General features: G+C 50.7%; 1 protein-coding gene across 1 annotated transcript in view; it reads left to right on the top strand.

Moving 5' to 3' along the window:
* The window catches only part of LOC140364353 (putative ferric-chelate reductase 1), a 60,986-nt gene that overhangs the window by 33,397 nt on the left and 4,779 nt on the right, over positions 1 to 22,810 (top strand). The window contains exons 7-15 of the mRNA XM_072450448.1: positions 10,006 to 10,159; positions 10,298 to 10,495; positions 10,665 to 10,766; positions 13,756 to 13,897; positions 15,500 to 15,607; positions 17,616 to 17,731; positions 22,237 to 22,323; positions 22,394 to 22,485; positions 22,561 to 22,619. Coding sequence (XP_072306549.1) covers positions 10,006 to 10,159; positions 10,298 to 10,495; positions 10,665 to 10,766; positions 13,756 to 13,897; positions 15,500 to 15,607; positions 17,616 to 17,731; positions 22,237 to 22,323; positions 22,394 to 22,485; positions 22,561 to 22,619 — 1,058 coding nt within the window. The remainder of the gene's footprint in view (positions 1 to 10,005; positions 10,160 to 10,297; positions 10,496 to 10,664; positions 10,767 to 13,755; positions 13,898 to 15,499; positions 15,608 to 17,615; positions 17,732 to 22,236; positions 22,324 to 22,393; positions 22,486 to 22,560; positions 22,620 to 22,810) is intronic.

Raw genomic sequence — 22,810 nt, forward strand, 5'->3', positions numbered from 1 at the left:
CACGCCAAAGCGAAATTAATTTATATACTTATAACCACTATTTTGTATGTGAGGAGTAAATGTAGGTAACAGCGTTAAACTACAGTGCTAAAACAAGTGTCTTCTGTTGTTGTGCGTCGGTGCTCTTGCTAATCTAATAAAGTAAAATGCATTTTCTTTTCTTGTTTATTTGATATTTGAATGATTATGTTACTGTGTTTCGCCCCCTTGTGTAAGGGATCGTTTTGTCGTGTAGAACATTAATGACAGCCTCATGTTCGGAAGACGAAGTTCCAAACCAAAACCTCCTCATGTCAGGTTTTACCTCTGTTTTGCTGTGCATGAATGAACTATGCAAAGGGAAAGATTATACAATAATATTCATTAATGGTAATGCGAGAGTACTGTCTCATTTTACGTCCTACTTCCTGTCTTAGCTCATTAAGACATGTCTAACTGTGTGTGTGTTTCAGAGCCTCCTCCTGATGGTCCTCTTTGACTGGTCTCTGTGACGTCGCCTCTGCCCTGACATCTCCCTGTCTCAGCCTGGGACATCCACTCTTTGTCCAAGTTGTCTCGTCCATGAAGAACTGGGGATTAGAACCATGGCATCACATGTTCATCCTTTTCCACTGTAGCTCACTCAGACTGCACCCAGCTAGCATTAGCATTGAAGAGCAAAACAACAATATGTCCGCTGTTGCCTCATGTCAATAATTCCATTTGACATAAGATCATTTTGAGTTATTTTTTAAAACGCTCGGGTGTGCCGATTGTGATTTGATTTAACCATTCCCAACGCAGAGCCTTATATTACAAACATCAGTTTGTAATATATTGTTTTTAATCAGTGATTAAATATTTGCTGTATTCTGTCATATTAAAAACAACAGCATTTGCATATATTTAATATATTAAAATTACTAAAAACGAACAAGGCATGTTTTAATATTTTACTTTCAAAAGCTTGGACCAGATGCATTGGGGGCCCAACCCCTGCTGTCCTTGTCTCAGATCCGGCCCTGCAGCAGGGCCCTCTGTTCTGTCTATAAGCCTCAGTGTCAAGACAAAAGGCAAAAGTTATAATGATTATTCTGAAGATTTCCCCATTGTGATGACTGCGCCTCACATTTTGTATTTCACATTATATTTCCTCATCTTTTTCTCCATGAATATGATCAACAGATTTGTACAAAATAAAGTCCTAATGTAATCTCTGTATTCCGTATGTTGATTATAATATCCAGTCCAGATTGCAGTTTGAGTCATCCATGTTTTTGTAATGGCTTCTTTCCTGCAGCCAGGAGTCCAAAGGAATCCACTTGTTGTGTCCATGACAGGAGTTTTGAGGTCCAAGTAGATAGTTCTGAAATCAGGTGTGACGGTGGTGTCCCCGTCTGCAGGACTTGAATGATATCAGTCCAATATTTCTGAGCAACAGGACAATCCCAAAACACATGATAGTGGTTTTCCAGTCTGTCTCCTGCTGCCACATCCTCTCCAACAGTCTGTCTCCTGCTGCCACATTCTCTCCAACAGTCTGTCTCCTGCTGCCACATCCTCTCCAACAGTCTGCCTCCTGCTGCCACATCCTCTCCAACAGTCTGCCTCCTGCTGCCACATCCTCTCCAACAGTCTGCCTCCTGCTGCCACATCCTCTCCAACAGTCTGCCTCCTGCTGCCACATCCTCTCCAACAGTCTGCCCCCTGCTGACACATCCTCTCCAACAGTCTGCCTCCTGCTGCCACATCCTCTCCAACAGTCTGCCTCCTGCTGCCACATCCTCTCCAACAGTCTGTCTCCTGCTGCCACATCCTCTCCAACAGTCTGCCTCCTGCTGCCACATCCTCTCCAACAGTCTGCCTCCTGCTGCCACATCCTCTCCAACAGTCTGCCCCCTGCTGACACATCCTCTCCAACAGTCTGTCTCCTGCTGCCACATCCTCTCCAACAGTCTGCCTCCTGCTGCCACATCCTCTCCAACAGTCTGTCTCCTGCTGCCACATCCTCTCCAACAGTCTGCCTCCTGCTGCCACATCCTCTCCAACAGTCTGCCTCCTGCTGCCACATCCTCTCCAACAGTCTGCCTCCTGCTGCCACATCCTCTCCAACAGTCTGCCTCCTGCTGCCACATCCTCTCCAACAGTCTGTCTCCTGCTGCCACATCCTCTCCAACAGTCTGCCTCCTGCTGCCACATCCTCTCCAACAGTCTGTCTCCTGCTGCCACATCCTCTCCAACAGTCTGCCTCCTGCTGCCACATCCTCTCCAACAGTCTGACTCCTGCTGCCACATCCTCTCCAACAGTCTGCCTCCTGCTGCCACATCCTCTCCAACAGTCTGACTCCTGCTGCCACATCCTCTCCAACAGTCTGCCTCCTGCTGCCACATCCTCTCCAACAGTCTGACTCCTGCTGCCACATCCTCTCCAACAGTCTGCCTCCTGCTGCCAAATCCTCTCCAACAGTCTGCCTCCTGCTGCCACATCCTCTCCAGCTGCCACATCCTCTCCAACAGTCTGTCTCCTGCTGCCACATCCTCTCCAACAGTCTGCCTCCTGCTGCCACATCCTCTCCAACAGTCTGTCTCCTGCTGCCACATCCTCTCCAACAGTCTGTCTCCTGCTGCCACATCCTCTCCAACAGTCTGCCTCCTGCTGCCACATCCTCTCCAACAGTCTGACTCCTGCTGCCACATCCTCTCCAACAGTCTGCCTCCTGCTGCCACATCCTCTCCAACAGTCTGACTCCTGCTGCCACATCCTCTCCAACAGTCTGCCTCCTGCTGCCACATCCTCTCCAACAGTCTGACTCCTGCTGCCACATCTTCTCCAACAGTCTGCCTCCTGCTGCCACATCCTCTCCAACAGTCTGACTCCTGCTGCCACATCCTCTCCAACAGTCTGCCTCCTGCTGCCACATCCTCTCCAGCTGCCACATCCTCTCCAACAGTCTGCCTCCTGCTGCCACATCCTCTCCAACAGTCTGTCTCCTGCTGCCACATCCTCTCCAACAGTCTGCCTCCTGCTGCCACATCCTCTCCAACAGTCTGCCTCCTGCTGCCACATCCTCTCCAACAGTCTGCCTCCTGCTGCCACATCCTCTCCAACAGTCTGTCTCCTGCTGCCACATCCTCTCCAACAGTCTGCCTCCTGCTGCCACATCCTCTCCAACAGTCTGTATCCTGCTGCCACATCCTCTCCAACAGTCTGTCTCCTGCTGCCACATCCTCTCCAACAGTCTGCCTCCTGCTGCCACATCCTCTCCAACAGTCTGTCTCCTGCTGCCACATCCTCTCCAACAGTCTGCCTCCTGCTGCCACATCCTCTCCAACAGTCTGCCTCCTGCTGCCACGTCCTCTCCAACAGTCTGCCTCATGCTGTCACATCCTCTCCAACAGTCTGTCTCCTGCTGACACATCCTCTCCAACACTCTGCCACATCCTCTCCAACAGTCTGCCTCCTGCTGCCACATCCTCTCCAACAGTCTGACTCCTGCTGCCACATCCTCTCCAACAGTCTGACTCCTGCTGCCACATCCTCTCCAACAGTCTGTCTCCTGCTGACACATCCTCTCCAACACTCTGCCACATCCTCTCCAACAGTCTGCCTCCTGCTGCCACATCCTCTCCAACAGTCTGTCTCCTGCTGCCACATCCTCTCCAACAGTGTCTCCTGCTGCCACATCCTCTCCAACAGTCTGCCTCCTGCTGCCACATCCTCTCCAACAGTCTGCCTCCTGCTGCGACACATCCTCTCCAACAGTCTGCCTCCTGCTGCCACATCCTCTCCAACAGTCTGACTCCTGCTGCCACATTCTCTCCAACAGTCTGTCTCCTGCTGACACATCCTTTCCAACACTCTGCCACATCCTCTCCAACAGTCTGCCTCCTGCTGCCACATCCTCTCCAACAGTCTGTCTCCTGCTGCCACATCCTCTCCAACAGTGTCTCCTGCTGCCACATCCTCTCCAACAGGCTGCCTCCCGCTGCCACATCCTCTCCAACAGTCTGCCTCCTGCTGCCACATCCTCTCCAACAGTCTGTCTCCTGCTGCCACATTCTCTCCAACAGTCTGTCTCCTGCTGACACATCCTTTCCAACACTCTGCCACATCCTCTCCAACAGTCTGCCTCCTGCTGCCACATCCTCTCCAACAGTCTGCCTCCTGCTGCCACATCCTCTCCAACAGTCTGTCTCCTGCTGCCACATCCTCTCCAACAGTCTGCCTCCTGCTGCCACGTCCTCTCCAACAGTCTGTCTCCTGCTGCCACATTCTCTCCAACAGTCTGTCTCCTGCTGACACATCCTTTCCAACACTCTGCCACATCCTCTCCAACAGTCTGCCTCCTGCTGCCACATCCTCTCCAACAGTCTGCCTCCTGCTGCCACATCCTCTCCAACAGTCTGACTCCTGCTGCCACATCCTCTCCAACAGTCTGCCTCCTGCTGCCACATCCTCTCCAACAGTCTGACTCCTGCTGCCACATCCTCTCCAACAGTCTGCCTCCTGCTGCCACATCCTCTCCAACAGTCTGTCTCCTGCTGACACATCCTCTCCAACACTCTGCCACATCCTCTCCAACAGTGTCTCCTGCTGCCACATCCTCTCCAACAGTCTGCCTCCTGCTGCCACATCCTCTCCAACAGTCTGCCTCCTGCTGCCACATCCTCTCCAACAGTCTGACTCCTGCTGCCACATTCTCTCCAACAGTCTGTCTCCTGCTGACACATCCTTTCCAACACTCTGCCACATCCTCTCCAACAGTCTGCCTCCTGCTGCCACATCCTCTCCAACAGTCTGTCTCCTGCTGCCACATCCTCTCCAACAGGCTGCCTCCCGCTGCCACATCCTCTCCAACAGTCTGCCTCCTGCTGCCACATCCTCTCCAACAGTCTGCCTCCTGCTGCCACATCCTCTCCAACAGTCTGTCTCCTGCTGCCACATTCTCTCCAACAGTCTGTCTCCTGCTGACACATCCTTTCCAACACTCTGCCACATCCTCTCCAACAGTCTGCCTCCTGCTGCCACATCCTCTCCAACAGTCTGTCTCCTGCTGCCACATCCTCTCCAACAGTGTCTCCTGCTGCCACGTCCTCTCCAACAGTCTGTCTCCTGCTGACACATCCTCTCCAACACTCTGCCACATCCTCTCCAACAGTCTGCCTCCTGCTGCCACATCCTCTCCAACAGTCTGACTCCTGCTGCCACATCCTCTCCAACAGTGTCTCCTGCTGCCACGTCCTCTCCAACAGTCTGTCTCCTGCTGACACATCCTCTCCAACACTCTGCCACATCCTCTCCAACAGTCTGCCTCCTGCTGCCACATCCTCTCCAACAGTCTGACTCCTGCTGCCACATCCTCTCCAACAGTGTCTCCTGCTGCCACGTCCTCTCCAACAGTCTGTCTCCTGCTGACACATCCTCTCCAACACTCTGCCACATCCTCTCCAACAGTCTGCCTCCTGCTGCCACATCCTCTCCAACAGTCTGACTCCTGCTGCCACATCCTCTCCAACAGTCTGCCTCCTGCTGCCACATCCTCTCCAACAGTCTGACTCCTGCTGCCACATCCTCTCCAACAGTCTGACTCCTGCTGCCACATCCTCTCCAACAGTGTCTCCTGCTGCCACATCCTCTCCAACAGTCTGTCTCCTGCTGTCACATCCTCTCCAACAGTCTGTCTCCTGCTGCCACATCCTCTCCAACAGGCTGCCTCCCGCTGCCACATCCTCTCCAACAGTCTGTCTCCTGCTGTCACATCCTCTCCAACAGTCTGACTCCTGCTGCCACATCCTCTCCAACAGTGTCTCCTGCTGCCACATCCTCTCCAACAGTCTGTCTCCTGCTGTCACATCCTCTCCAACAGTCTGTCTCCTGCTGCCACATCCTCTCCAACAGTCTGCCTCCTGCTGCCACATCCTCTCCAACAGTCTGCCTCCTGCTGCCACATCCTCTCCAACAGTCTGTCTCCTGCTGCCACATCCTCTCCAACAGTCTGCCTCCTGCTGCCACGTCCTCTCCAACAGTCTGTCTCCTGCTGCCACATTCTCTCCAACAGTCTGTCTCCTGCTGACACATCCTTTCCAACACTCTGCCACATCCTCTCCAACAGTCTGCCTCCTGCTGCCACATCCTCTCCAACAGTCTGCCTCCTGCTGCCACATCCTCTCCAACAGTCTGACTCCTGCTGCCACATCCTCTCCAACAGTCTGCCTCCTGCTGCCACATCCTCTCCAACAGTCTGACTCCTGCTGCCACATCCTCTCCAACAGTCTGCCTCCTGCTGCCACATCCTCTCCAACAGTCTGTCTCCTGCTGACACATCCTCTCCAACACTCTGCCACATCCTCTCCAACAGTGTCTCCTGCTGCCACATCCTCTCCAACAGTCTGCCTCCTGCTGCCACATCCTCTCCAACAGTCTGCCTCCTGCTGCCACATCCTCTCCAACAGTCTGCCTCCTGCTGCCACATCCTCTCCAACAGTCTGACTCCTGCTGCCACATTCTCTCCAACAGTCTGTCTCCTGCTGACACATCCTTTCCAACACTCTGCCACATCCTCTCCAACAGTCTGCCTCCTGCTGCCACATCCTCTCCAACAGTCTGTCTCCTGCTGCCACATCCTCTCCAACAGGCTGCCTCCCGCTGCCACATCCTCTCCAACAGTCTGCCTCCTGCTGCCACATCCTCTCCAACAGTCTGCCTCCTGCTGCCACATCCTCTCCAACAGTCTGTCTCCTGCTGCCACATTCTCTCCAACAGTCTGTCTCCTGCTGACACATCCTTTCCAACACTCTGCCACATCCTCTCCAACAGTCTGCCTCCTGCTGCCACATCCTCTCCAACAGTCTGTCTCCTGCTGCCACATCCTCTCCAACAGTGTCTCCTGCTGCCACGTCCTCTCCAACAGTCTGTCTCCTGCTGACACATCCTCTCCAACACTCTGCCACATCCTCTCCAACAGTCTGCCTCCTGCTGCCACATCCTCTCCAACAGTCTGACTCCTGCTGCCACATCCTCTCCAACAGTGTCTCCTGCTGCCACGTCCTCTCCAACAGTCTGTCTCCTGCTGACACATCCTCTCCAACACTCTGCCACATCCTCTCCAACAGTCTGCCTCCTGCTGCCACATCCTCTCCAACAGTCTGACTCCTGCTGCCACATCCTCTCCAACAGTGTCTCCTGCTGCCACGTCCTCTCCAACAGTCTGTCTCCTGCTGACACATCCTCTCCAACACTCTGCCACATCCTCTCCAACAGTCTGCCTCCTGCTGCCACATCCTCTCCAACAGTCTGACTCCTGCTGCCACATCCTCTCCAACAGTCTGCCTCCTGCTGCCACATCCTCTCCAACAGTCTGACTCCTGCTGCCACATCCTCTCCAACAGTCTGACTCCTGCTGCCACATCCTCTCCAACAGTGTCTCCTGCTGCCACATCCTCTCCAACAGTCTGTCTCCTGCTGTCACATCCTCTCCAACAGTCTGTCTCCTGCTGCCACATCCTCTCCAACAGTCTGTCTCCTGCTGTCACATCCTCTCCAACAGTCTGTCCCCTGCTGCCACATCCTCTCCAACAGTCTGTCTCCTGCTGCCACATCCTCTCCAACAGTCTGTCTCCTGCTGTCACATCCTCTCCAACAGTCTGTCCCCTGCTGCCACATCCTCTCCAACAGTCTGTCTCCTGCTGCCACATCCTCTCCAACAGTCTGTCTCCTGCTGTCACATCCTCTCCAACAGTCTGCGTCCTGCTGCCACACCCTCTCCAACAGTCTGCCTCCTGCTGCCACATCCTCTCCAACAGTCTGTCTCCTGCTGTCACATCCTCTCCAACAGTCTGCCTCCTGCTGCCACATCCTCTCCAACAGTCTGTCTCCTGCTGCCACATCCTCTCCAACAGTCTGTCTCCTGCTGCCACATCCTCTCCAACAGTCTGCCTCCTGCTGCCACATCCTCTCCAACAGTCTGTCTCCTGCTGCCACATCCTCTCCAACAGTCTGTCTCCTGCTGCCACATCCTCTCCAACAGTCTGTCTCCTGCTGCCACATCCTCTCCAACAGTCTGTCTCCTGCTGCCACATCCTCTCCAACAGTCTGCATTTCCCTTTGAGGAATGGGCACTTTGACATGGGCTTAGAAAGAAACCAGACACACTTTTCCAACAGAATTCCCGGTGGTCCTCACCTGAGATGTACATGTATTTTCCCATTCTTCATCAGTCAAAATAGAATTACCCTTTCGCCCAAATAGTTAAGACACTTATATAATTTAGATATTATTGCTCTTGAAAGTTCTAATTTATAAGCTTTTAAAAACATTTCAGTCAAAGGGTGACGGGGTTAAAGGTGACCCTTTCCCCAGGGCCTGACCAGGAGGAGAGGGCGGAGCCTCTGATGTTCTATGTTTGGACTGCGCTTCTGGACGTGTTGTGATGGACCTGTTCTTGTAGCCTCTGTGTATATTAAACACATTTGTCTTTGAGTTGTGCTTTAAAGGGACATTATGCTACATTCTATACTTTCCACCACATTTTGGACACTTTAGAATTAGGCTTGGACAACATTGGGACGTCTTTGTGTCCCTCATGTGTCCAGCAGTGAGCCATTGTAGACAAGGTTTCAAAAGAGCGTCAGCTCGATGCTCGAACCCACTCCTCATGCTCTGAGTGAGTGACAGGTGGATTTAACCAATCACAGTGAAGTATGAACCCTCATAAGCAGCAGATGGCTTCAGTCACCTCCTCAAGGCCAAAGAGAGTAAGTCATGTTGTCTCATGTATCTGACACAAACCTACAGATGATTGTAATATTTAGCATATCGCTCAATAAATTCAGATTTATTTATTTAAGAATCAGAAAAAGGTTTATTGCCATTATCAATAAACAGAATTCACAAACAGGAACTTGTCCTGGTGATTCAGTGCAACATAAAACAATGATAAAATAACATATAGAAGAAAAAAAAACAATTACAATCTGCTCTAAGATACAAAAATAAGAATGAAAATAAACTTACTATGTTCCCACATGTACAGTTGAGTTTACATATGAAGAGCAGAAAGTGACAGTGAGAGATTAAACGATGGTTAAAGTGACAGTGTTTGAGAAATGTTCATGATCCAACAGCAGATGGACAGAAACTGTTACAAACTAAACTCAAAAGGCAGGAAGCATTGGCCTCTGTTAGTTGCAGTGTAGGTTCCTGAACAGAGTCCGCTCATGGGAATATGTGCTCATATTGTGACCAGAACAAGATGCTGACTGGGTCAAATGTGGCGCTTCTGCAGGTGACACACATTCATAATGTTTAGCAGAAGCGTCAAAGGAATGACATGTCACTCACATTTATCACTGACAAACAGACTTATTAAAGAAACCACACAGAATGTAAAATTTAGAGTTCATGTTGGTATTTACACAAACAGTGGACATGTCCATGTTTGGGTTAGGGTTTTCATTTGGTGTTTTGGTTCTCAGGACGATCGTCCAATCAGAAAGTAGAATGAGCCTCACATGAGTCTCTTCTGAGTTGCCAGATCCCAGTCCAGCCTGTGAAACACGAGTGGCTCTTCTGCAGCTGAAGGCTCTGACTCAGGTTCAGCCGTGTGCAGCCTGCACGCTCAGCGCTTTAAAACAGGAACTAAACCTGTTTTAAAGCGCTGAGCGTGCAGGCTGCACACGGCTCCTGTAAACAACAGGTTTTTGAGTCATTTTGTTGAGGAAATGACTTGGAACTTAACTTAACTGTAGGACTATTTTATAAAATCGCTTTAAGAGTCAGTGCAGCGCATTTGGCTCATAGCGATTTATCCTCAGTTCAGTTCAAAAGGACCTCCTCCTTTCGCTCTGGGTGTGTTCCTTCTGTTCTTTATTCCGTTTGGGGAACAGTTCACCTGGAGTGGTTACATGTGCACACGTACGGGCCCTACACGTGGTAGAACTGATCAAAATGTGATCCAGCTCCACTGTGCTCTCTGGTTGGATTCAATATATCTGAGAAAACATGAGTTTATTCCCTGACAATTACAGGCTAATACAATCACAGCAGCACATTTCTGCCCCTCACGTGCGCGTCCACCGGGCGTTCTGCGTGGCAAACTTTCTCTTCTGCTGTAAGACAGTACTTTTCCATGAAGATGTTCTTTCTCTGTCCGTTCCTAACAACGTTGTGGTCAAGAAACAGGTGAGGGCAGAAGAACAGAATTACTTCATCTGAGACAGACCCACACTAAGAGTTAACCTCGAGTCCATGAGAGAGAAGCCGACAGAGCAAGAATATATATGTATGAAATGTTTATTAATGACAACACTCTCCTGACAGAACATCTCAGCGGGGGGCTGTGGTGTGTCCAAGGTGTGCTTCCGGGACCCTCCAGGCTGTGACCCGGCTCTGGATCCTGCTTCCTGTTACTTCCTGTCAGCCATGGTGGTGTCCCCTGGGTCCTCTGCCATCCAGTACCATCTGTCCGGCCCTTCTGACGGCTACATCTCCTTCGGCTTCTCAGACGACCAAGAAATGGTAATAAATACAAGATTTTAGACTTTTTTCTCCATTTTCTCCTTAAATTGTAAAAAAGTAAAAAACTTGGAAGATCTTATTTCCTCCGGCCCTTGTCTTGAACTATTCACCTGCTTTGTTTGCTGCTGAAATGCTTTGGTTTTGATTGATTGCTCTTTCTTTTCTCCAGGGAGACGATGACATATACATGTGTGTTCTGGACAGCAGTGGTCAGTTGCAGCTCCAGCACGCCGTCTCCACGGGGACAGTCACACCGCAAAATGTTTCTCTGGTAAAACATTTCAATAATAATAATAATACATTAGTCACTTTACAATTCTGTGCATTCCGTATTCACTCCACACCTGGTGGGGATGGTAGGATGCTTCTGTAGCAACAGCTGCCCTGGGGCAGACTGACAGAACAGAGGCTGCTGATCACACACCAGATTCACAATAGACAATTTTGCCCGAGTCTCAGCGATAACTTGGGCGCTGCGGAGCTCATTTCCTGACATCTTTCATTGGCACAGTAGATGAGTTCTAAAAGAGACGTGATTATGCCAAAATATCAGGTGGAGTGAAGCAACTTGAAGGCGTGGTCTGGTGCTTTCCCCACATGGACCAGGTAATCATAATGAAACAACCTTCATGGGCATAAATAACACGGATTATAAGTTATAGAATAATAAATTCAGTCCAATTTTATGTGGTTGTTTTTTCTCGCACTCACATAAACAGCGCAGCGCCGTTACACACTTGTTGCTCCCGCTCTGGACCTCCCGCTCTGGACCTCCGCTCTGGACCTCCCGCTCTGGACCTCCGCTCTGGACCTCCGCTCTGGACCTCCCGCTCTGGACCTCCCGCTCTGGACCTCCCGCTCTGGACCTCCGCTCTGGACCTCCGCTCTGGACCTCCCGCTCTGGACCTCCGCTCTGGACCTCCTGCTCTGGACCTCCGCTCTGGACCTCCGCTCTGGACCTCCGCTCTGGACCTCCGCTCTGGACCTCCCGCTCTGGACCTCCCGCTCTGCACCTCCGCTCTGGACCTCCGCTTTGGACCTGCGCTCTGGACCTCCGCTCTGGACCTCCGCTCTGGACCTCCCGCTCTGGACCTCCCACTCTGCACCTCCGCTCTGGACCTCCCGCTCTGGACCTCCCGCTCTGCACCTCCGCTCTGGACCTCCGCTCTGGACCTCCGCTCTGGACCTCCGCTCTGGACCTCCGCTCTGGACCTCCCGCTCTGCACCTCCGCTCTGGACCTCCCGCTCTGGACCTCCCGCTCTGGACCTCCCGCTCTGGACCTCCCGCTCTGGACCTCCGCTCTGGACCTCCGCTTTGGACCTGCGCTCTGGACCTCCGCTCTGGACCTCCGCTCTGGACCTCCGCTCTGGACCTCCCGCTCTGGACCTCCCGCTCTGCACCTCCGCTCTGGACCTCCCGCTCTGGACCTCCCGCTCTGGACCTCCCGCTCTGGACCTCCCGCTCTGGACCTCCCGCTCTGGACCTCCCGCTCTGGACCTCCCGCTCTGCACCTCCGCTCTGGACCTGCGCTCTGGACCTCCGCTTTGGACCTGCGCTCTGGACCTCCGCTCTGGACCTGCGCTCTGGACCTCCCGCTCTGGACCTCCCGCTCTGGACCTCCGCTCTGGACCTCCCGCTCTGGACCTCCCGCTCTGGACCTCCCGCTCTGGACCTCCGCTCTGGACCTCCCGCTCTGGACCTCCCGCTCTGGACCTCCCGCTCTGGACCTCCCGCTCTGGACCTCCCGCTCTGGACCTCCCGCTCTGCACCTCCGCTCTGGACCTCCCGCTCTGGACCTCCCGCTCTGCACCTCCGCTCTGGACCTCCCGCTCTGGACCTCCCGCTCTGGACCTCCCGCTCTGGACCTGCGCTCTGGACCTCCGCTTTGGACCTGCGCTCTGGACCTCCGCTCTGGACCTCCCGCTCTGGACCTCCGCTCTGGACCTCCGCTCTGGACCTCCCGCTCTGGACCTCCCGCTCTGGACCTCCGCTCTGGACCTCCGCTCTGGACCTCCGCTCTGGACCTCCCGCTCTGGACCTCCCGCTCTGCACCTCCGCTCTGGACCTCCGCTCTGGACCTCCGCTCTGGACCTCCGCTCTGGACCTCCCGCTCTGGACCTCCGCTCTGGACCTCCCGCTCTGGACCTCCCGCTCTGGACCTCCCGCTCTGGACCTCCCGCTCTGCACCTCCGCTCTGGACCTCCGCTCTGGACCTCCGCTCTGCACCTCCGCTCTGGACCTCCGCTCTGGACCTCCGCTCTGGACCTCCCGCTCTGCACCTCCGCTCTGGACCTCCGCTCTGGACCTCCGCTCTGGACCTCCGCTCTGGACCTCCGCTCTGGACCTCCGCTCTGGACCTCCCGCTCTGGACCTCCCGCTCTGCACCTCCGCTCTGGACCTCCCGCTCTGCACCTCCGCTCTGGACCTGCGCTCTGGACCTCCCGCTCTGGACCTCCCGCTCTGGACCTCCCGCTCTGGACCTCCCGCTCTGGACCTCCCGCTCTGGACCTCCGCTCTGGACCAGCCGTCACATTCACCCAAAATCCTTGTCCCAGTCTAAGTAAAACTGGCACAGACTGACAGCACAACACGAGATCTGCACGTTCCATCAGGCTTTTGGCTCCAGAGCAGACCCCAGGGGACTCTGTCCTCTCGCTCTCCCACCGAGCACTCAGGTGTCCAGCTCTGCGTCACAGTGTGGTACTGTGTACAGCATGCACAGAAGTCCACGCGCACACATGGGTGAGAACCATCACCGGGGACTAATGCGGGTCATCGAATCAGTCTGGGGGTGTGTGCTTCAGGATCCCCCGCTCCCGTGGCTCTGCTGCTGCCTGCCCTTGTTTATGGAACACAAGTCCAGTTCATGAGCAGAGATGTGTGCTGGGGGAATTTATAGTGACGTACTGTAAAGTTAATGAACCCATTTCTATTTTTAAGAATCAATGTTGCATTTTAAAATGGAAAATAATGATCTGCCAGTGTAATAGATACTAAACGTTATCTATTACACTGTTCACTCTATCTAGTAAAGTTCACTCTCCTTTGTAACGCAAGCTGTGCACTGACTTCAGTGCAGGCAAACCAATGTGCCCTGTTACACAGACTGCTGCATTTGACCCACACTTCCATAGACTGTGAGAGTAGCATTGGTGGACCACAGAGCACTTGGGTTATCCCTGCTGAACTTTACCTCGCTTGAGGATTGTTATGCAGACAAACCTGTGGCGGCCCATGACTCACACATGATGTTTTCCAGGGCAACGTTTGGGACATAAAGATGTCAGTGCAGGACAGAGTGATCAGATGTTCCTTCACCTCCACCAACAGCATCTCCACCCAGAGAAGCAGCAGCAGCCAAAGCTACTACCTTCTGTACGCCCGCGGGCCCAGCAGCAACGGTGAGGAGCTGACATCTTCGTTTTATTTTTCATTGCACTCTTCTCTTTTATGTCTTAAACTATTTGATGGATAGCCTGAAAAAAACACCTTTAATTTTCTTAAAATCAAAAGGTCTTTCTTTAAAGAACTTCTTCACGATTCTAAAGCTAATTTAGAATTACAATTTTGCAAGTTACAATTACAATTGAACATGTAAATACTTCTGCTGGACACAAAAGGCCATTGTGTCGTGTCCAAGTCCAGCAGCAGAGCAGGAGCCTGGGGAGAGGGTCAGAATACACGGGGTCAGATTGTCAGTCGGCACTAAAGCCGCTGTAAAGTCCAGGAAGAGCCTGGCACTGACCCACAGGTCAAGAGCCAGTTTAACACAAAAAGCTTTGGTGGAGTTTTGTCTGGGAAAAAATAGTTTAGTGAAAGCTAAATCTAGGGCACACGAGACTGGGTCCGTCGGTAAAGATACAAAGCTCCACACATAAGATGGAGGCGTCGACCAGAGAGTCGTCGAAAAAGACACATACGCTCAGCACAGACGTGTGCAGAGGCAGAGAGCGCGTTGATATGGGAAAGAATCAATATAAAAGTGATGTGTCCATCCCGGAGACGCCTGTCACCATGGTAATGTCAAATAAATATGGGAAAGAGTGTCTGGGGTGTCTGCCAGTGTGGGCCAGTGAGGGCCAGTGTGGGCCAGTGCGGTCCAGTGAGGGCCAGTGTGGGCCAGTGCGGTCCAGTGTGGGCCAGTGCGGTCCAGTGAGGGCCAGTGTGGGCCAGTGCGGTCCACTGTGGGCCAGTGCGGTCCAGTGAGGGCCAGTGTGGGCCAGTGCGGTCCAGTGAGGGCCAGTGTGGGCCAGTGCGATCCAGTGTGAGCCAGTGCGGTCCAGTGAGGGCCAGTGCGGTCCAGTGAGGGCCAGTGTGGGCCAGTGCGGTCCAGTGAGGGCCAGTGCGGTCCAGTGAGAGCCAGTGTGGGCCAGTGCGGGCCAGTGAGAGCCAGTGTGGGCCAGTGCGGTCCAGTGAGGGCCAGTGTGGGCCAGTGTGGGCCAGTGCGGTCCAGTGTGGGCCAAGAGATTTGGTTTTCCATCTGGTGGATCACTAAACATGGACAAAATGTATGATTCATGTCAGCAAAACAGTTAAATTGAATGAATTGCAAGGTTCTGTGATTTCTGTCATGTCTTTGTGATTTTAATGCATTTTCCTGTTGTGTGAAGCACTTTGAATCGGCTTTCGTATGAATTTCCAGGGTAAAAAATTAACTTTAAAAAATATGAGAAAAAAATAATTTTCTATCTTCAAAATTATATTTGAGCATCACAAAACTATACTTTGTGGTAATGTAATATATCTGTATGTAAATTTAAAAAAAAGAAAAAAAAAACATTGGGGATCAACATTTTTGTCCAGTAAAACCTGAAAATCTGGATTTTCCCTCATCAAAGTGTCTGGGCTGATCTCTCACCAGTCAAGGCAGAACATTCAACTGTGGCGCCTCCTAGTGGTTTTCTTAGGCTTGTACTGTGTTCGGTTTGCTTTTAGCCAGAAACAACAGTAGCACGAGCATGTGTCCGGCCTCACACATCCAAACACGTGCTTGTGTCTCTCAGGTCAGATCCAGATCCACACAAAGACCTTCGTCAGTGGTCAGAAGGTGGACATCAGCAAACCAGCCCAGGTCCAGAGAGCGCAGACGCCGAGCATCATCAGGGCGCACGGTGAGGCCTGCACGCTCCAGGACAATATGAATGTACATGTGTGTGAAAAGGTTCATTCTGGTGATTATCATGATTATGTTTGATTCATGTAAAGTTCTAAACATAATTATGACAAATAGACTTTTTTGTTTATGTTGATCAGTGGTTCTCAAACTTTTTTCAGGGGACCCACTTGCCCCAACGTATTTTATTTTATTTGAGTATATTTTTTCAAAGGAGGCTACAAGCTTCTATAAGAATATATTATAACTAAACATGCTTTTAATCTGTACATTTAAGCCACCGTAATGATGTTAGTGACTGTTGAATTTAGCAAAGCAACTCAGTGATGCAGTCCTGTCCTCTCCTGTCCTCTCTGCTGTGTGGACAGAGCGTGGGTCAGTCCTGTCCTCTCTTGTCCTCTCTGCTGTGTGGACAGAGCGTGGGTCAGTCCTGTCCTCTCTGCTGTGGACAGAGCGTGGGTCAGTCCTGTCCTCTCCTGTCCTCTCTGCTGTGTGGACAGAGCGTGGGCCAGACCTGTCCTCTCTTGTCCTCTCTGCTGTGTGGACAGAGCGTGGGTCAGTCCTGTCCTCTCTGCTGTGTGGACAGAGCGTGGGTCAGTCCTGTCCTCTCCTGTCCTCTCTGCTGTGTGGACAGAGCGTGGGCCAGACCTGTCCTCTCTTGTCCTCTCTGCTGTGTGGACAGAGCGTGGGTCAGTCCTGTCCTCTCTGCTGTGTGGACAGAGCGTGGGTCAGTCCTGTCCTCTCCTGTCCTCTCTGCTGTGTGGACAGAGCGTGGGTCAGTCCTGTCCTCTCCCGTCCTCTCTGCTGTGTGGACAGAGCGTGGGTCAGTCCTGTCCTCTCTTGTCCTCTCTGCTGTGTGGACAGAGCGTGGGTCAGTCCTGTCCTCTCCTGTCCTCTCTGCTGTGTGGACAGAGCGTGGGTCAGTCCTGTCCTCTCTTGTCCTCTCTGCTGTGTGGACAGAGCGTGGGTCAGTCCTGTCCTCTCCTGTCCTCTCTGCTGTGTGGACAGAGCGTGGGTCAGTCCTGTCCTCTCCTGTCCTCTCTGCTGTGTGGACAGAGCGTGGGTCAGTCCTGTCCTCTCCTGTCCTCTCTGCTGTGTGGACAGAGCGTGGGTCAGTCCTGTCCTCTCTTGTCCTCTCTGCTGTGTGGACAGAGCGTGGGTCAGTCCTGTCCTCTCTTGTCCTCTCTGCTGTGTGGACAGAGCGTGGGTCAGTCCTGTCCTCTCCTGTCCTCTCTGCTGTGTGGACAGAGCGTGGGTCAGTCCTGTCCTCTCCTGTCCTCTCTGCTGTGTGGACAGAGCGTGGGTCAGTCCTGTCCTCTCCTGTCCTCTCTGCTGTGTGGACAGAGCGTGGGTCAGTCCTGTCCTCTCCTGTCCTCTCTGCTGTGTGGACAGAGCGTGGGTCAGTCCTGTCCTCTCCTGTCCTCTCTGCTGTGTGGACAGATACTCTCCCCTTTGTCATTTAACATTCTGCAGTTATTTTTTGTATCTGATGTTTTATTCTTCTTGAATATTTTAACTGTTTTCTGTGAAATGCTTTGAAACACAAGACTTTAGTTTGAGGAACTCATGTTATTGTTTTACTTCATTCATTTTAGCTCTAACTTTGCTGTGGACGACCCACAGCCCCAAAACCATGTGAACAGTAGGGCCCCCCCTCCCCCCCGACTGTTACATCTATGTGGGAACACAGGATATAGTATTATTATACTCACAGTACATGTCATTGTGTCATAAAGGACAGGACGCTTGAACCTCCTCAGGTAGAAAGACCAGCCTCCTTAAAAGAATCCAGCGGTTCAGTTTCATTCAGAAGTCCTTCCCTTCCGCGATGTTTTTAAGTCCATAAATCATCACCAGACAGTTCGGAGCATTTCTGTCTCAAATCGTGTTTATTACAACTGTGCTTACATTAGCAAGTCACGGCAGAGCTAGTGTTATTATGTCTTTCTTATTCTTATCATTGTGCATGTTTGAAGTGAATTGACCTGGTGAACCATCTCCCATAGGTGCCCTGATGCTGGTCGCCTGGATGGGCACAGGCTCCCTGGGCATGATGGTGGCCAGGTTCAACAAGGGACTGGCCAAGGGTCACACTGTCTGTGGGAAGGACTTGTGGTTTGTGGTAAGTGGTAAGCACTGGTTGAGACATGAGGTGACTCAGTGGTGTAACATACTGGGTCATAATGGATACTTTTGACGTGAAGTTTTAGGTATTAGGCCCTAAAATAAGGGTCTCTGAATCTCCCATCACTTCATGTTGTTCCATCAGGTCCATTAAGTTTAGATTCTGCCCTGGATACTTTGTCTATACAAAGCAGTGGTGTTCGAGTGGTTAGGGCACAGCACACGTACGCCAGGCTCCAAGTGCAGCCGGCCGCAGTGTCAGGATCCTGAATCCTAACAATTTACTGCATGTCCTCCCTTCTCTCTCACCCCTATTTCACGCAGGATTTCCTGTCTAATAAAGCCTATGAGCCAAAATATCCGGTGGTAGACTGTATTTGTGTCGTTTCTGTGCATTTTATACCTTCAGATGAGTGCTAAGCACCGCAGCATCAGAGGAGCCCTCTGGTCATGCAAAAACGTTTGTTTCTAAGTTTCATGAGGATGAAATAAGAGCTTGTGATATTCTATTCCAGCGGGGAATATGTCTCTCTTCCAAAATCAGCTTCAGTCTAGTATTGTCACTATTTCAGACTTGCCTGACCCGCCAGCCTCACATTCTGTTCGAATGCGTCTCGGTCTGGATTCAGACCATTGAAGGGCGTCAAAAAACACTTTCCAGCATTTACCGCTCCAACCATCGCCGCTAATTTGTGTCACGTGTCTCTCAAGTATTTTCGGAACGTTCAGAACAAAATATATAACATTATTTACCTCAGATTTACAGAGTTTAGTGCGTCGCTTGTTGACTCAGCAGAAGTCGGCAACGTTTCTCAGTCTGTGTTATTTTTATCCTTTCCTCGTAATCCTCCATGTTTGTTTAGACACGAACGGACAATGCGTTTGTCTGATTGGTTAATCCGCCTGTCAATCACTCTCTTTGGAAATTGGCGCGACTGGGTTGGATCCCAGACCCTCAGGTTTTGTAAAGTCTGTCAAAACGTGTTGGGAACGGCTGGTCAGGCAAATTTCAGACCAGTGTGCGTCGCAGATTCATACGTGTGAATTAGTGTAAATTTTCAGGCATCCAACACATGGTGTCTGGAGTGTTTTGATACTGTATATGTGCGCGTACCTTAACAGCCAGTTACATAGAGGGGTGCTGAAGCCTTGTGGTCCCAGTTTGTCCACCCTGAAGTCAGGACCATCAAATCAATCAAATCTAAAATGACGGTGTGTCACAACTATATTTAAATTCCTCACTTCTGCTGCTGAAGCTTGGCCGAAGTCAGTGTCTTTTAGTGGCCTCTACAGGCCACTGAGCAGTACTACAGGAAGCTTGGTTCTTCTTTTCCTGCAGCTGCTCAGTCTGTGGGCGTGTTCAGAGGCCTGTCCAAGCTCCGCTCTCTAACATGAGCTTTTAGAACCAGAGCGGACAGCAGCTTCTTTCAGAGCTCTGCACATGCTCTGAGGACACGCCAGGCCAATACAGTGCAGATTAAAACCATGGCACCTTTTGCTCCCAGGCACCGACTGCGCATGTGGAGCATGACGACAGCAGCTTTCAATAAGTGCTTAAAATTACTAGCTTTTAGCAACAGGTCATTGTTTGTAGCTAAGGCTGTTTTCACGAGAGAAATACAGCCAGTCATTTCATTATAGCGTACAAAGCGTCCAGTTTACATTCAAAGTCTATGTGGACGCGCATCATGGGCGCCCAGCGTTTTTGCTGCACGAATCCTGCGTTTTGAGCGTCAGACGCGATGCGCCGAGGGCGTTTGAGCGCCAAACGCTTTGGATGCTTTGGATGAGTGTCCAGCACGGTCGAAGCGGCCAGCGCATCCGACAAAGAAAAATTGAACAAAGCTGAATTTTCTTGCAGCAGACGCGGCGTAGCAGCCAATCAGAGATTATGCTCCAGTGACGTGCAACGCACGACCAGGAAGAAGACCCGAAACACCAGGGTGGCCGTCTGTGGCGCCATCTTGGAACTACTATTTATATGTGTTTAATATACCTGTAGAAAATAATAACCCACGAAATTACAATGTAATTAGTAAAAAAAATGGATTTAGTGATTGTTATTGACTGAATATTGATGATAAGCCTAAGTCTGCTTGCCTAGTCATAAAAGTCACTGAGGATACTATCACCAGATGCTGAGGGATGATGGCTCAGGTGTAGAGCAGAGGGACCGCGCCCTCAGTCCAGCAGCTTCAGTGAAAGTCTATGCAGTGTTGGGAAAGTTCACGTTCTACATGAACTAGTTCAGTTCGTAGTTCATAATTCAAAATTTTGAACTAAGTTCACAGCTCCAAAAAATGAACTAGTTCAGTTCTTATTTTCAATATTATGCTATAATGTTTCTAAATTATTTCCACAGCCCAAATACAACCACAGGCAGCAATTATTGTATTAGTTTAATGCTGAAAATATGTGTCAGATTCATCTTCATATTTTGAATCTTTACCCAGGATTTACATTCACACTGAAGGGACAGACTTCCCCAGAGGCAAAGTTTGCACAGAAATGCAGATTGTTCCATCCTCACCGACCGCATCATAAAACTCACGCAACTGGTCGTAGGGCGACTTCTTGTAACTGGTCGTAGGACGACTCCTTGTAACTGGTCGTAGGGCGACTCCTTGTAACTGGTCGTAGGGCGACTCCTTGTAACTGGTCGTAGGGCGACTCCTGCTGCTCTGTTGCTGTTGCGTTCATGCTGCTTTTTGTTTTGATGCACATGTGCAGTGTGGTGCAACACCCGAACTCTGTCTGCGCCATCGGCCTATATAACTTCGGAGCTCTCACACTCGCCAGGCTCTGGTTGGGCAACATGACGGTGTGATTTTCGCCTGGAAGTCTGTAGAAATCCGACACCTTATTGAACAAAATCAAAAAGAATCATCGCCACCCGCGCAACCGCCTTTCCGTGCAACCGCCCCACTTGTCCAGAGGACGTACACCAATTTGAGGCCAGTGGGCGTAACGCCCTAGGAGGAGTTTGTTAAAGTTTGACGTGAACCAAATTGCTGACTGAGCGTCTTTTCATTATCAAAGACTATGGCGACCATAGGGTTAGTCTGAGGGCGTGGTCACAATAATATTTTTGTTTAACATCAGAAACAAACATAGGACTTTTAACAAGTTCTTTAGGCAATCATCTGTCACTGTCAGGCTATGTCAAAATAAAACTCCTTCTGTATCTGTAAAACACAGAGGCCTTTATTTTGATAATGTCACAGGCGATCCAGGTCCTGCACTGACCTGAGCAGGGAGAAAGGGAGAGAGAGCCTCGGTGACCCGGCTGCACCCCCTCCTCCCTGTACCTCCGTCACCTAAAAACAGAGACCCGCCGCTAATGCTAACGCTAACTCTAATGCTAATGCTAAGACTGCGGCACGAGAGGAAATGTCCCATCAAAATAAAAGAGGAAGTGAAGGCATTCATTGCACCACTGCTGGCCAATTGTGAAAATACAAAATATCTGCAATACACTTTTTTCATGGCGTCTCGAGGAGAATATAATCCATGAGTTTCAAACAAATCAGATGTTGAGTTTTTCACACAATGGGTGGGGGGGGCTATAGAGTCAATTTGTTACATGGGTATTTATTTCCACTCAGACATAAAAACACATTAGTGAGTGAAATATGAGCTCCGTAGATCATTTCAAATAGGCGTGACTTGTCCTTGAAAAAACAGGAAATTAAGCCTTTTTTGAGGGCGTGTTACGCAGAGACCGTAAAGAATATCAACATTCTTTTGAATATTTATTGAATTTCAATGTCTCTAGATGCAAAAAGTGTTGTTTTGAGCTCGATCGGACAAAAAACCTAGGACAAGTACGATTTTGAAAAAAGAAAGTCAACTGTGGTGATTCAACATGGCTGACTTCCTGTTTATCATAGAGCGATGCTCCAGGTGTGTTTTACTCGTCAGAGGTCAGAGGTCAAAGGTAGCTCTATCACTGTCCCAAGTCTCATGTGCCTAGGCCAAAGATTAAGCGTTTCATGTTTTTTCTTTTTTGAACTAGTCGCCACTGTTGCGATGGGCGTTCTACAACCTCCATTTTATTGGAGTTCAGGCCGAGCCGATCGCGTCTATGTCCCATGTGGGACATTCATCAATGTTCAGGGGGTCAAAAAAGCCAGAGTTTTGGCAAAATTACCATGCAAAACTATAAGCAAGAACAAAGTCTCGAGCATTCCGTTCCGTTGGAACTTCATGCCTCGAGCCAATGAATGTGCTGTTCACAGACACCAGAATGAACGCGTTCACAGTTTCGTTCGTCAGCAGTAGTACAGTGCGTTCAGTTCACCAAGATTATGAACGCGTTCATGAACTTTCGTTCAATGAACGCGTTCAGGCACAACACTGAGTCTATGAGTCTTTCAAAGCACGTCTTCATGGTCAGAGATAGTGCCACTGACCGGTGGTTCCTGATTTAGGGGATTTGAGTTTTCATTGGCACAGGAATGATGATTACGGTCTTAAAACAGGACTGGACTTTTGTTCACGTAGGTGCACGTGTTGGTCATGTGTCTAACCCTAGCACTCACCATCATCGCCTTCATCCTGGTCTTCTCGCACGCCCGCACCTGGTCTGGGGTCAGTCTCACTCTACTCTTACTCACTGTGGAGGGAAAGCAAGCAGGTTGATGTTGTTGTGTGCCTCCAGGGGGCGCATCCAGTGCTGGGCTGTCTGGTCATGATCATGTCCCTCCTCCAGCCACTAGGGGCAGTGCTACGCTGTGGACCTGAACATCCAAAGTGAGTGCAAACAAGCAAGATTTTCTCTTGATTAAAAGAAAATTAATAAGACATTTAAGAAATAATCCTTTCCAGACGCTTCCTCTTCAATTGGTCTCATGCTCTGAATGCTCTGGCCATAAAAGCTTTGTCTGGTAAGAGTTTCTCACTAACTGTCTTGTCACCCTCATTTATTATGAATATTTGATGCATTTTCTATGGGGCGGCACGAGTTCATATACGGAAACGGGACGGAAGTTACAGAATCTAATATGGCGGCCCTCGATACGCTTCAGATTGTATTATTAAGGGTTAGGGTTGCAAACATCAAATCAATTTATTTTTG

This window comes from Eucyclogobius newberryi, unplaced genomic scaffold (genome assembly GCF_026437365.1).
Source record: "Eucyclogobius newberryi isolate DKJ021-1_F unplaced genomic scaffold, fEucNew1.0.hap1 SCAF_18, whole genome shotgun sequence".
Lineage (NCBI taxonomy): Eukaryota > Metazoa > Chordata > Actinopteri > Gobiiformes > Gobiidae > Eucyclogobius > Eucyclogobius newberryi.